This window comes from Silurus meridionalis, chromosome 14, assembly GCF_014805685.1.
Source record: "Silurus meridionalis isolate SWU-2019-XX chromosome 14, ASM1480568v1, whole genome shotgun sequence".
In the NCBI taxonomy this organism is placed as follows: Eukaryota; Metazoa; Chordata; class Actinopteri; order Siluriformes; family Siluridae; genus Silurus; species Silurus meridionalis.
Window position 1 is genome coordinate 23195435 of NC_060897.1, and position 12500 is coordinate 23207934.

The window sequence follows — 12500 nt, forward strand, 5'->3', positions numbered from 1 at the left end:
ACTTCTGGAACTTGTATAAGTTAGAATACGTGACTGTGCAGAAGTCAGTAAGGAGAATTCAGCTCTGTGGTACTTTCCAAGAAAAATAATCGTTTTTATCGTTTTTTTCATTTTGTTATTGTAACCAGGTCTGACTAATGCTGTCAGTAAACTTGGTGTGTAAAAGTGTGTGTCTGTGTTTTGTGTGTACACATATCAACAATAAAGCAGTACTTAAAAACGTGTTATCAGCTATCGGCAAAAATCCATCCCGATAGTTTTTCCAGTTACCGGTCCACTATCATTACAATAGCGGCCTCTAGAGGCCAATCACTGACACCATGTGCTGTTTGTTTTTACGCGAGACTGCACGATGCACGAAGAGCGCTGTATTTATTATTCATTAATAAATATAATTATATAATTATATTTCTTTCCTTTAGCACATTTTCATTATTCAGTACTGTTTTTTTTTTATTTAATTATTTTGTAGTTCAGCACTATTCTACATGGAATGTTATGTTTGTTTGATTAATCAGTTATTGGCAGTACAGTCCAACCTAGCTATCAGTTCACCTGTATTCAATATGGTGTAAAATATTGTTTTTGTGCCTGAAACAAATTAACAAATCTCACCAGAATGTTTCTACTTTTTTTTAAAAGGCAAATCGGCTGTAATTCAATGGTATATATTTAGCCACGCCCACAAAACTGGCAATAAAACACAAAAAATGGCGACTATAAGATTAAAAAGGTGCCGTAAATAAACCAAAAAACGCTTCCTGTTGTTAAGGGAATGCCATTACTTATGTTTTTACTGTGTGGTTTGGGTTATGATGTCATTGTTTATGAATTTATTTTGAAAATCAAGTGAAATTTCCAGAAAGCTGGTGGTGAAACCTACAGGAGAGTAAAAAGCTTTTACCTGAAAGTTTTCGATTGCGATCAAAAACCCAGCAACATCAAACTGCAACTTCTGGGCCCCTGAGCAAGACCCCTAACCTCAACTGCTTAGCTGTGGGTCACTTAGGATAAGGTGGGTGTGTGTGTGTGTGTATGATAAAGCTGTTTTTATTTAAAATTTGGCGTAATGATGAGATGTGAAATGTAGATGCGATGTAAAACTTTGTACCAGCGCTCGAGCAGCAAGGTGGAATCTCAAGGTGGTACGTGAGATGATGTGGTGGAGCAGATGGGACTGAGGTATGCGTCACCTTTCCAGAGAACAGGAGGTGAAACGAATGTGTTTGTGGCGATGAATGTCAGCGAGTGGCATTTACACTGCCACAAAGCAAACATTAGAAAGGGCAGCTGAGACTTCCGCTGGAGCGAGACGTCCTGCTGAGCCGTGGATCAGGTGCACCGGTATGGCACACGCCACACTCTGTGTGTGTGTGTGTGTGTGTGTGTGTGTGTGTGTGTGTGTGTGTGTGTGTGTGTGAGAGAGAGATTTGGCTATGAGCATCTCAGAGGAGAGAAGCCACTCTTTAGACCCCATTACTGAAGCTGAAAGTTTAATGAGGCCGTAAAAAGGCTGAACAGGGTTCTGAGTTAATGTGCTCTGCTGTTCTGTTGGCGCTAACAGCCACTGAGGAGTCACACACACACACACACACACACACAGAGATCATCTGTCTTTCAGTTGTATGCTTATTAGAGGGATAGTGCTTGGCCTGTGTGTAGTTTCTGATTGGCCGAGCCTCGGAGCCTATGTATACATATTGTGTGTGTGTGTGTGTGTGTGTGTGTGTGTGTGTGTGTGGACAGTGTGTCTTTAGAGATAAAGCACCCAAAGGAAGCTGTGAGGACTTTGTTCCAGCACATGGATAATCCGTCCTATTGAATTCTGCTCTGCTAATATTATAACTGTGTGTTTGGGATCAGCACATTCTCATGCGTTCCCTACTGTCCTCATTCCCACCGTCCTCGTCCCCTCTGTCCTCATTCCTGCCACTCTCATCCCCACTGTCCTCGTCCCCTCTGTCCTCATCCCTGCTGCTCTCGTCCCCTCTGTCCTCATTCATGCCACTCTCATCCCCTCTGTCCTCGTCCCCTCTGTCCTCATTCCTGCCACTCTCATCCCTACTGTCCTCGTCCCCTCTGTCCTCATCCCTGCTGCTCTCGTCCCCACTGTCCTCGTCCCCACTGTCCTTGTCCCCACTGTTATCTTCCCCACTGTCCTCATTTTCACTGTCCTCATTCCTGCCCCCCTCATTCCCACTGTTGTTCTCACTGTTCTTGTCTCTACCATTCTTATCCCCGGCATTCTCATTCTCACCGTTATCGTTCTTACCATTTTACTTTCTCACTATTCACGTCTAATTGTCTGTTTTTCTTTCACTGTTCTCATCCTCTGTTCTGTTCACAGATTAGTCTGTAAAACTGTGCTCAAGTAATGCACCTCTGTCTGTCCCACTGATTATCAGTCAGTCTGTCCCTCTGCTTATGTATGTCCCACTCTCTGCCTGTCTGTCCCTCTTATTCATTATTTTTTAAATCTCCATTCAGTTCTCATTTTCTTCTGTATTTCTTGCTCTCTCTCTCTCTCATTCATTCGATCTTCAGTTTTTTTCGGTCTCAGGGTGGAGGTGGAGCTGCTGTAATCAGCAGGTGGTGGTGATGGTGGTGAGGCAGCTGAGTGCTAAGTGTTTATCAGAAAGTTCTCCAAACGGAAAGAGAAAGCGAGAGAGAGTGAGAGTGAGAGAGAACTCAGCAGCTGTGTTTCTCAGCGAGGAAGCGGATCATCGTCACGGCGTCTGAAAGCTCGACCTCGGAACATCGCGCATCACACATTACCTTCTCATTACTGTACCATGAATCATCTGTTACTGTGCCCCGGCTCGGCTAAATATACACCCCGCTTTTATTCACATCACAGGAAATCTGCAGAGAGAAAGAGAGGGAATGAGAGAGAGAGAGAGAGAGAGAGAGAGAGAGAGAGAGGTAGAGAAAGAGCAAGAGGTAGAGGTAAAGAGAGAATGAGGGAGAGGTATAGAGAGAGCGAGAGAGAAAGAGAGAGAATGAGGGAGAGGTAGAGAGAGAGAGAGAGAGAGAGAGAGAATGAGGGAGAGGTAGAGAGAGAGAGAATGAGAGAGAGGTAGAGAGAGAGAGAGAGAGAGAGAGAGAGAGAGAGAGAGAGACAGAGTTTAGATTGTGTGGTTTTGATTGAACTGATTTGGAAAACAGGAAACACTTGAGTGACCAATGGAGTAAAAGCTTAGAGTACAGAGGCGTAGTGAGATTGTGTTAATGTGATTGTAAATGAACGTGCAGTAACTGTAATGAATGTAATTTGAAACAGTAATTAATAAGCGTAACAATGTGTAATTAACTGCAGCAGTAATGAACTGCACTGAACAATAAACTGCATTAACATCTAATGAATGAACAGCAGCTTGGAAAAATCCTCCTCTGCTCTTATTAGTGACTTTATTCTCATCCTGCTCTGCTTCTTTCAAAGATCAGCCTTCATAACCTCAAGCTCTGGTGCTTCTTCTGCATCAGTGTTTGTGAGAGAAGCTCAGATATAAACCTGGGTTTTGCTCGAGTTCATTTGTGTTCTTTGTATAGTAACTTATTGTGTAATTTTTATGTCCAAAAGCAGCTTTACAAATATAAATCGATAAAAATGTTATATTCATAAATCAGTCCCTAGAAGTTGTTCCCTTCAGATTGAGATGGTTTGGTCATGTGCAGAGGAATACGGGGTATACGAAGTTTCACCACAAGCTCTGTTTACAAGAAAGTACTTTTATTTTACTTACTTTACTTACTTACATTTCCACATTTTCAGCATCACAATATCTCCTGATTTACACACAACAATGTCTGTAGGCACACTGACTTATGAAGTTCAGTGCTCCTGTGACTATGCGTGCAGTTACAAAACTAATCTCCAAACGCTTTGATACCACCTCGAATGGGTTGGAGAATGCTGAGGATGGAGAACACCAGGAGGAAAAGAGGATGGAAAAGGAGGAGGTTTATTGATGTGGTGAAGGTGGTTTGAAAGAAGGCAGATGTAGAAGACAGAGTGATATGGAGACAGAAAGAAGCAGTCATCCCTAAACGTTTATCCCCAGTAAGCTGGTGGTGAGGGGAAAAAGTTTCTGAGATGGTATGAGGAAGAAACCCTGAGAGGAAGCAGACTTAAAAGGGAACCCATCCTCATGGGGGTGACACCAAATGTCCAGAATGACAGAAATCATACAGGAGCTACATCATATTGAGGTTCACTAAAATGATCTGATCTTCTAATCACTACTCTAGACTGATCATGTGCAACCGTCTTTATAATGCTGACAATCCAGGAGAATTCCAGATGTGTGTGTGTGTGTGTGGGTGTGTATGGTGGGGTGGGAGGTGCTGAAACATGCTGGATCTGGTATAAAGGAAGCTGACAGAAGTCTTGTCTTTCTGCTGCTGAAGTGTCCACTTTGTCCATGTGTGTGATCTTGTGATTGTGTGTGTGTGTGTGTGTGTGTGTGTGTGTGTGTCTTTCAGCCCTAATCATGTCCTAATGATCACATTCTCTACTTCTCTCTCTGTCTGTCTCTCTCTCTGTGTCTCTCTCTCTCTCTCTCTCTCTCTCTCTCTCTCAGTTGTAACACAGAGACGATGCTTTTCTATCTATCCTGATTACGGGCCGTTTTTTTTTTATGAGGAAAGACGAATCGTTTCTCATGTTATTGTCTTGAGTAATATCAGATCTCTTCTCATGACACTCTTATGATTAAAATCTATTTTCTGTGTTTTGTGTTTCTCTCAGTGCTGTTGTTAAATTCGAAAGAATCCCAGGCAGAACTGGGCTGGACCTCGTATCCTGCAAATGGAGTGAGTTCTGATTTATTCTTTATCTTTGGAAATCAGTGAATTTAATCATTCGGACTTTAAAACTTTCCAAAGTTTGTTTTTTAGCAAAAAACTCTTCCCACATCAAAAAAGTCCCCACAGTGACGTTTTATTAGAAATATTAATGTTTAACAAGAAATCAGAGGAAAATTTAATTTAAGACCAAACCACTAACTGCAACTTATTACAATAAACAACTAAAATAAACGACATTTAAGTGTAATAAACTCTATTACACAGTTTTACACTGCATTCAACAGTAATTTATACCTTCAATAAACTGTAATACTGTAAATAACTAGTTGTAATTAACGGTAATAAGCAGTAATAGTGTAGTGTACATTATAAAACTCATACAACAGTTAATTGTATTGTAATTTATAATTTTAATAAACTAATTTATAATTCTATTAAAATAATAACCTGGATTATAGTTCAACTAAAGCAGTGTTTATTTATGCTCATTAACATGAAGCATAATCTGTTTTATTTATATGTATTATAATTTCATGTATTGTTTTAAGGAATAAAATTAAGATATTTAAAAAAAAAAAACAGGTGCTAGAACCGTTTTGTCAGAGGTCAGGTAACAGGACGCAGGTTAAAGATCAGTGTCTGGAACCTGAACTTCACCGTTCACTTGATTACTCCTGCCTGGAACACGAGCAGCAGGAGGAACAGGAGCTCGCAGCAACCTCTGAATGAAACTCATCACCGTCCTCGTGACCTGCAGCGGTGTCTTATTTACACGCCGGAGCTTCTGATTATGTCTCTTTATTACTGAGAGACGAGAGGAAGGAAGCGAGGTTTACTTCAGGCTCGCGGCCAGGAATTACTGCAGCTTTCTCCTGCCGGGAAACTAAACAAAACACAGTGTAATTACAGGCTTATTACAGACACTTTAATAAAAATATCACATGCGCATGCAAACGTTCGGATCCCTCTGAACCTGTAGTTTCATCAGAAAAGCAAACCGAGTGAAAAAGGAGGTTTAAATACATGAAAAAGAATGAGTAAAGATGAGACAAAAGTCATAAATAGTCATAAGAGCTGTCAGGAAGAGAATTTAAGGAGTTTAAAACAAATAAACTAACAAAGAATGATTAATATACAGGATTTTACATAAAAGAATAAACCGATTTCATTACGCAATATTTCATTAAGGAAAAGTCACAAGTATTATATTCTCCTTTTTCAACTGGTCACTGAATCATTCCATGACGATGCTTGAGAACTGAAGCGATGCGTCATATCGGTTCATTCTTTTTGAATAAACCTGTATAACAATCAAAATCATTAAATAAATAAATTATACTAAAACTATAATAATTGACTAATAAAATTTGTGTTTTTTTTTGGTTGTGAAAAACTAAAACATGAACTGCTCAAGATTCAGAGAAAATGAAATGTTTTTTCAGTGTATAAAAAAAAAGTCTCTGTAGTGCTGAAATGAACAGCGACTTGAACAGGAGTAAAGTGTGTGTGTGTGTGTGTGTGTGTGTGTGTGTGTGCACACAGTGGGAGGAAATCAGTGGCGTGGATGAAAAGTACAAACCGATCCGCACTTACCAGGTGTGTAACGTGATGGAGCCGAACCAGAACAACTGGCTGAGGACTGGATGGATCGGGCGGCGCGGAGGTCAGCGTATCTTTGTGGAGCTGCAGTTCACGCTGCGTGACTGTAACAGCATTCCGGGCGTGGCAGGAAGCTGTAAGGAGACGTTCAACCTGCTGTACGCAGAGTCGGACCGGGCGCTGGGGGGCCACGACGACGACGAGGCACGCTACAGTAAAGTGGACACCATCGCGGCGGATGAGAGCTTCACGCAGGGCGACCTGGGCGAGAGGAAGATGAAGCTGAACACAGAGGTGCGTGAAATCGGGCCTCTGACACGCCGCGGCTTCCACCTGGCCTTCCAGGACGTGGGCGCGTGCGTGGCCATCGTCTCCGTGCGCGTTTACTACAAACGCTGCCGCGCCGCCGTGCAGAACCTCGCCGTGTTCCCGGACACGGTGGCCGAGGCCGCATTTGCCACGCTGGTGGAGGTTCGGGGAGTCTGCGTTAACAATTCTGAGCCGGATGCCACCGATTCACCTCCCAGGATGCACTGCAGCGCAGAGGGGGAGTGGCTGGTGCCCATCGGGAGGTGCAGCTGCAGCGCCGGTACGAGGAGGGACACAGCAGCTGTGAAGGTAGGAACAGTTTATGAACTTTTGGAGATCTCACACACACACACACACACACACACACACACACACACACATACACACATTGTGCTGTTCGGCAGGTTGGTTGTCTTTCAGTGAAAGGTTTATACTGTAAAAACACAATTGTGTGCTCAGGGAGAAGCACATGGGGCTGGAAATGGCAGGTGTCCCGATTTAAAAAAAAAAAAAAAAAAAAAAGTATTGTGGGAGTAGTTTAACCACACACACACACACACACACACACACACACACACACACACACACACATCAGAACTGTGCATTTTTAGACATTTATAGAAAGGAGTCTTCAGTGTCAGCTAGGAGTTTTCAGACATCTTCAGGACAACGTTGTTGTGGTTTGTGAATAATGTGAGAACTGTTCATTTATAGAGAGAATAAAGAAAGAGTGATGAGCGAGCACGTATTATCTATCTATCTATCATCTATCTATCTATCTATCTATCTATCTATCTATCTATCTATCTATCTATCTATCTATCTATCTATCTATCTATCTTTTTATTAATCTGTACGTGTTTCTTAACTCATGATCAGTTGAAACTTTATCATTATATCATTATATCATTATTGTATCATCCAGTGAGTGAAGGAAAAGAAAGAAAACTCCCTGAAGATGTTCAGGAAAGAGAAGGGAGGAAAAGATTTGGCTGTAAATGAAACAGGTGGAGCGTCTCACACAATGTGGTGATGCTACATAACCGACTTTCTTTTTTTCTGGCATTATTAAGTTCTGGCCTGATTTTGTATGAAAGAAGTCGAGCAGAGCTGCAGACGTGTAATCGTCCCGCGTCTCTGAATCAGGTCTGGTGTTGAAGTAAACAGTTGCCACATCGGGAGGTTGCGTACGCGGTTGTGTAACGTGTCTCTGAACCCAGACGCTCATTTAATCACATCTCATCAGTGACTCATGGCGGTGTTCAGTGCCTTTCTGTAGCGGCGTTACATCACCTCCAAAATAAATAAATAAATACGTGTCCTGGGGTTGTGACCTAATTTGATGTAAAAAGGAAGCGACAGGCGAAGAGAGAACCGAGGAGGAAATAACGCTGAGTCGAGACGAGCATATTAACATGTCCTGCACATCACAGACCCTATATATCTGTGCACATACAGTATACTGTGTGTGTGTGTGTGTGTGTGTGTGTGTGTGTGTGTGTGTTAATTTTAGAAAAGGCAGTAGAACAGAGTGCTGCTCTCATACAGTAAAAATGCAAAAGCAAGAAACCCAATGAACACAATTCAACACATCTCCTTTCACTGGAGCCACAACTGCACTGCCCACGTGCATTACCTTTAACAGAAGCTTCGATATTCATCTCATCACATGCATTTCTCCATGCAGTGAGGTTTACCTATGGATTAAAATTGTGTTTTTGTGCAAATTCTACAGGAAAGAAAACGCAAAAGTACAAGTCAAGTTTATTTCTATTGCGCTTTTCACAACACACATCGTCTCAAAGCAGCTTTAGAGAATTTAACAGTGAAGGTGAACGGTGTGTATTTATCCCTGATGATCACCATGGAGACTGTGGTGAAGGAAAAACTCCCTTAGATGTTATGAGAAAGAAACCTTGAGAGGAACCAGACTCAAAAGGGGAACCCATCCTCATTTGGGTGACTCCTCCTCCTCTGTCAGTCATTGTGGAATATAAAAACAGCAATTACATCCACATGAATATGTTTTTAAGATTGCGCACTTTGCTACAGATGTGGTTTGTGAGCTCTGACTAGTGCACTCTTTGATCATCTGAGCTTTAGAAAACAGAGAGTTTATGGCTCTAAAAAAAAAAAGTGCAGCCGTGCATTATGGCATCATGTGACATGAATGCTGAAATCTGATTGGATATAAACTTGCATATAGACACAATGCTATGAAATGAAAAGAATAGATTAATGGGAATCATTTAATACTGTTCATACCCATGGACAAAAATAGATTAAAACATCAATTAGTGATTTTAATAGAGCTTAGATCATCAGAGAAGGACTTGTTGGCCCTGATGGCTCTCCACAGCATTTAAGAAATGAGAAGCTACACACTGCATCAGTCAGGGTTGAAGGATTATTAACAGGTGAAAAAAATTAATCCCTGCTGCAACCATCCATCACAGACTCTTAAGTATCGTCTTATTTACATCAGAACAGAAGTATTTGTTATCCAGGCAGTGTGTTTTAAACACTTTGCGATTTTTTCAAATGGGGAAAATTATATTTCAGGGAACATGAAGATGATTCTCATGGAAATGGGAAAGTAATAACTGTAGGTCCATAAAATACTGTCAATTAAATTGTTTCTGCAACATCATGCTAGTCATTTATTCAAAATTTTGCAAGAATTAGTCTGCACACACACACACACACACACACACACACACACACACACACACACACACACACACACACACACTAGGGGTGTAACGAAATGACACTATCTGTATTCAGATGAAAGCCCTAAGTGGGCGTGGCCTAATTTAAACCATAATAAAGTAAATGCTATTCTGTTTTTGAAAACATCCTAAAACACAAGAGAAAGAGATGTTAGTGATGTGATCTGTTAGACACTCATTTACACACAGAGTCACTACTTAACACTACAGTGTTTAAGAAGTTGGAAGGAAACCTGAGAACCCAGAGGAAACCCCATAAAGATAAGGATGCAGATAGAATGAGTGAAGGACGTAAATAATTCCTGTAGGAACGTTTTTATTGAGGATTATTGTGTGAAGGTTTGCTTGAACACGTATAACTACAGGCTGCAGGACAGAATTACATGGCTGGGTTGCATCATGATGGCCTCATTTAGCATAGGAGTGTGTGTGTGTGACAGTGGTGGTGGGGGTCCTTCAGTACTGGATTCTGCTGCATGCAAAGTGGCCACATCTCCCACACTGCATTGCACATTAGGACTTGTGAAATGACACACACACACACACACACACACACACACACACACACACACACACACACACACACAGTCTTCATGTCACTGTGATGCATCAGTGTAGGACGAGTGTCATTCTCTGATCAATGGTGAATGTGTGGAAGAGAAAAATGGCCTGATGGAGATCATCATCAAAAATCCCATCGAAATAACAGTTCTTCTCATTATACACAGCTTCTCACCAAACTTGGCAGAATTGTGCTTTACTCGTGTCTAATCTTTCTGATTATTGTGACACATCAAGCTGGTGGTCAGGGGATGGATCTGGGCAGAGAATGGATCAGTACTGATGTTCTTATAGTGGTTCTTCATCTTGTCTCATCATTACAGCCCTTGTTGATTTCCTGACCCTTGTTGTAGTTGTTCAAGCCAGTGGTCTTCACTGTTTATAATCTTAAACAAAACAATCATCTGGACTACTTTGTGTGTGTATTGAGGACATTGATGTCTGATTTTTAAAGAGCTGATGTGGCTGAGTTTTTATTCCAATCAATTAGCTGCCTCACACGATTGGCCTTTAATCGACTGTAAGGAGCGGCTTCTGATTGGTTGGAACAAAAATCTGCAACCCCACCAGCATTTTGTGGAGATTGCTTGCACCCTGACCCATATTAATCAGGAAATGATTAAACCTGGTCCTTTGGATTCCCAGTTCTCTTGTTTGCCATGAGGATGGAGATGTAGACCTCCACCTTAGACACTGGAACAAGGGACATGGAGATGCAAAGAATTCTGACATCATGACTGATGTAAAAGATCTGTGGAGAAATACAGGCATCCATCTGCACCTTGAATTTCCCACTGCTGCATACCATTTATTCTTACAATAAATTTTACCAACATACACAAGTTCCTGTGTTCAGGGTTTTGATTTTTTTTTTTTAATATTCTGTAGGAGATCTTCTCACAGTGTGCAGTTCAGGGGAGAAGAAATGGCTTGGAGGAACTCGATGCTTAGTTCTGTTTGCTTACTATAAAAAAAAACAAAAAAAACATGGTCCTTCTCATCTGAAAGCTCGACACAAGTTGAGTGTGTGTCAGTGTGTGAGTCCACAACGAGCTGTAGAGTGGCGTTTCTTACTACCGAAAAGCAGAAGTGTGAGATAGAGGAGTAAATGTGAGGTGGAGCGAGTGACTCAGAAGCCACCCTCAGAAATGACTTCAGTTTTTAAAATCGGAGAAGAAGGAGGTGAACGTTAGTTGAGTTAAACATTTCTCATCTGCTGATTATGAGAGATCCAGATGTTCAGATTGCAGCTCTCCAATGTGCTGAAAGCATTGTTAAAGGGCTGTACTAGTGCTTTTCAGTACATTGGAGAGCTACATTTAGATTTCCTGGGTGTTCAGGTAACCAACCTGTTGGATCCCACGATCCAACTCAAACCCTCTTGCTCATCTTCATACTCCTCATCTGAGCGTCCACCTTCTCAGCATCAGGTGACCTAATCACAGATCATCTACTGACCAGCAACTAGCAGCTTAATGTGGTGGGAGCTCAGTGTTTATGTTAGACTTCTGATCTAAAGTTGTGAGTTCAAATCTGAGCATCGACAAGCAGTCACTGCTGGGCCCTTGAGCAAGGCCCCTAATCCTCAATTGTTTAGTTGTATTAAAAAAAAAAAAAGGACAAAAAATTTAAGTTGTTCTGGATAAGGACATTGACAAATTGCCATTGGTTTCAGCAGGTAAGGAAATGGGAGCTTAGTGGTTAAGGCTCTGGTTTACTGATGAAAGGTCGGGGGTTCAAGCCTCAGTATTGCCAAGCTGCCACTTTTGGGGCCATTAAGCAAGGCCCTTAAACATCTGTTCTCCAGGGGCTCCAAATGTCCACTGGTAGACCCATCCATCAGGCCACTGCCTCACACACCAACCACCACAACTCAACATCTTGCCTGATAACCTACAAAAAGTCTCATTGACCATCCTAAACATTTTTAAAACCACCCTCTGATCAGCAGACCTATGAACCATCTCACCACACAAACCCTCCACCCAAACCCCCCTACAGCAACCCCAAAACTTCAAACACACCAAACAAGCAACTGCATAAGGCTCTCAGTAATCTGCTAACAAAATACTTCATATCTAACCAGCCAACCATCCAGAAAACAACATTCAGCCAAGACCTGAAAGATGAACGCAACACTTTTCAGAACAAAAAGAGGTGCTGTCTCTGGTTTGAGGAGGTTTTTTATTCCACGTTTGAAATGCTGGAAGAGCTGGAAATGCAGGCAACATTTCAGGTGTGTGTGCATGTGTGTGTGTCGGGTGCGGTGAACGAGTGTCAGGGTGAAGGTGCAGAGGTGTGTGTTGCTGTCAGTCTGCATTAGCCGCCGTCTCACTGGATTATTTCTCTATAGAACGCTAATGACATGAATATGCAGAAGTTCTCCTGCTCTATCGATCTGCTGTGATGCTTCACTAACCTAGAGAATTACACTGCGGAGCTGCCTACTCCCATACTCTCTCCCTCTGAGGCGTGTGTGTGTGTGTGTGTGAT

At 41.8% G+C, this 12500-nt stretch overlaps 1 protein-coding gene across 1 annotated transcript in view; it reads left to right on the forward strand.

Annotated features, from left to right (window-relative positions):
- The window catches only part of LOC124396365 (ephrin type-A receptor 7-like), a gene marked incomplete at its 5' end in the record, with an annotated part of 79680 nt that overhangs the window by 14366 nt on the left and 52814 nt on the right, over nucleotides 1-12500 (forward strand). Inside the window, 3 exon segments of the mRNA XM_046865470.1 lie at nucleotides 4748-4812; nucleotides 6349-6991; nucleotides 6994-7023. Coding sequence (XP_046721426.1) covers nucleotides 4748-4812; nucleotides 6349-6991; nucleotides 6994-7023 — 738 coding nt within the window.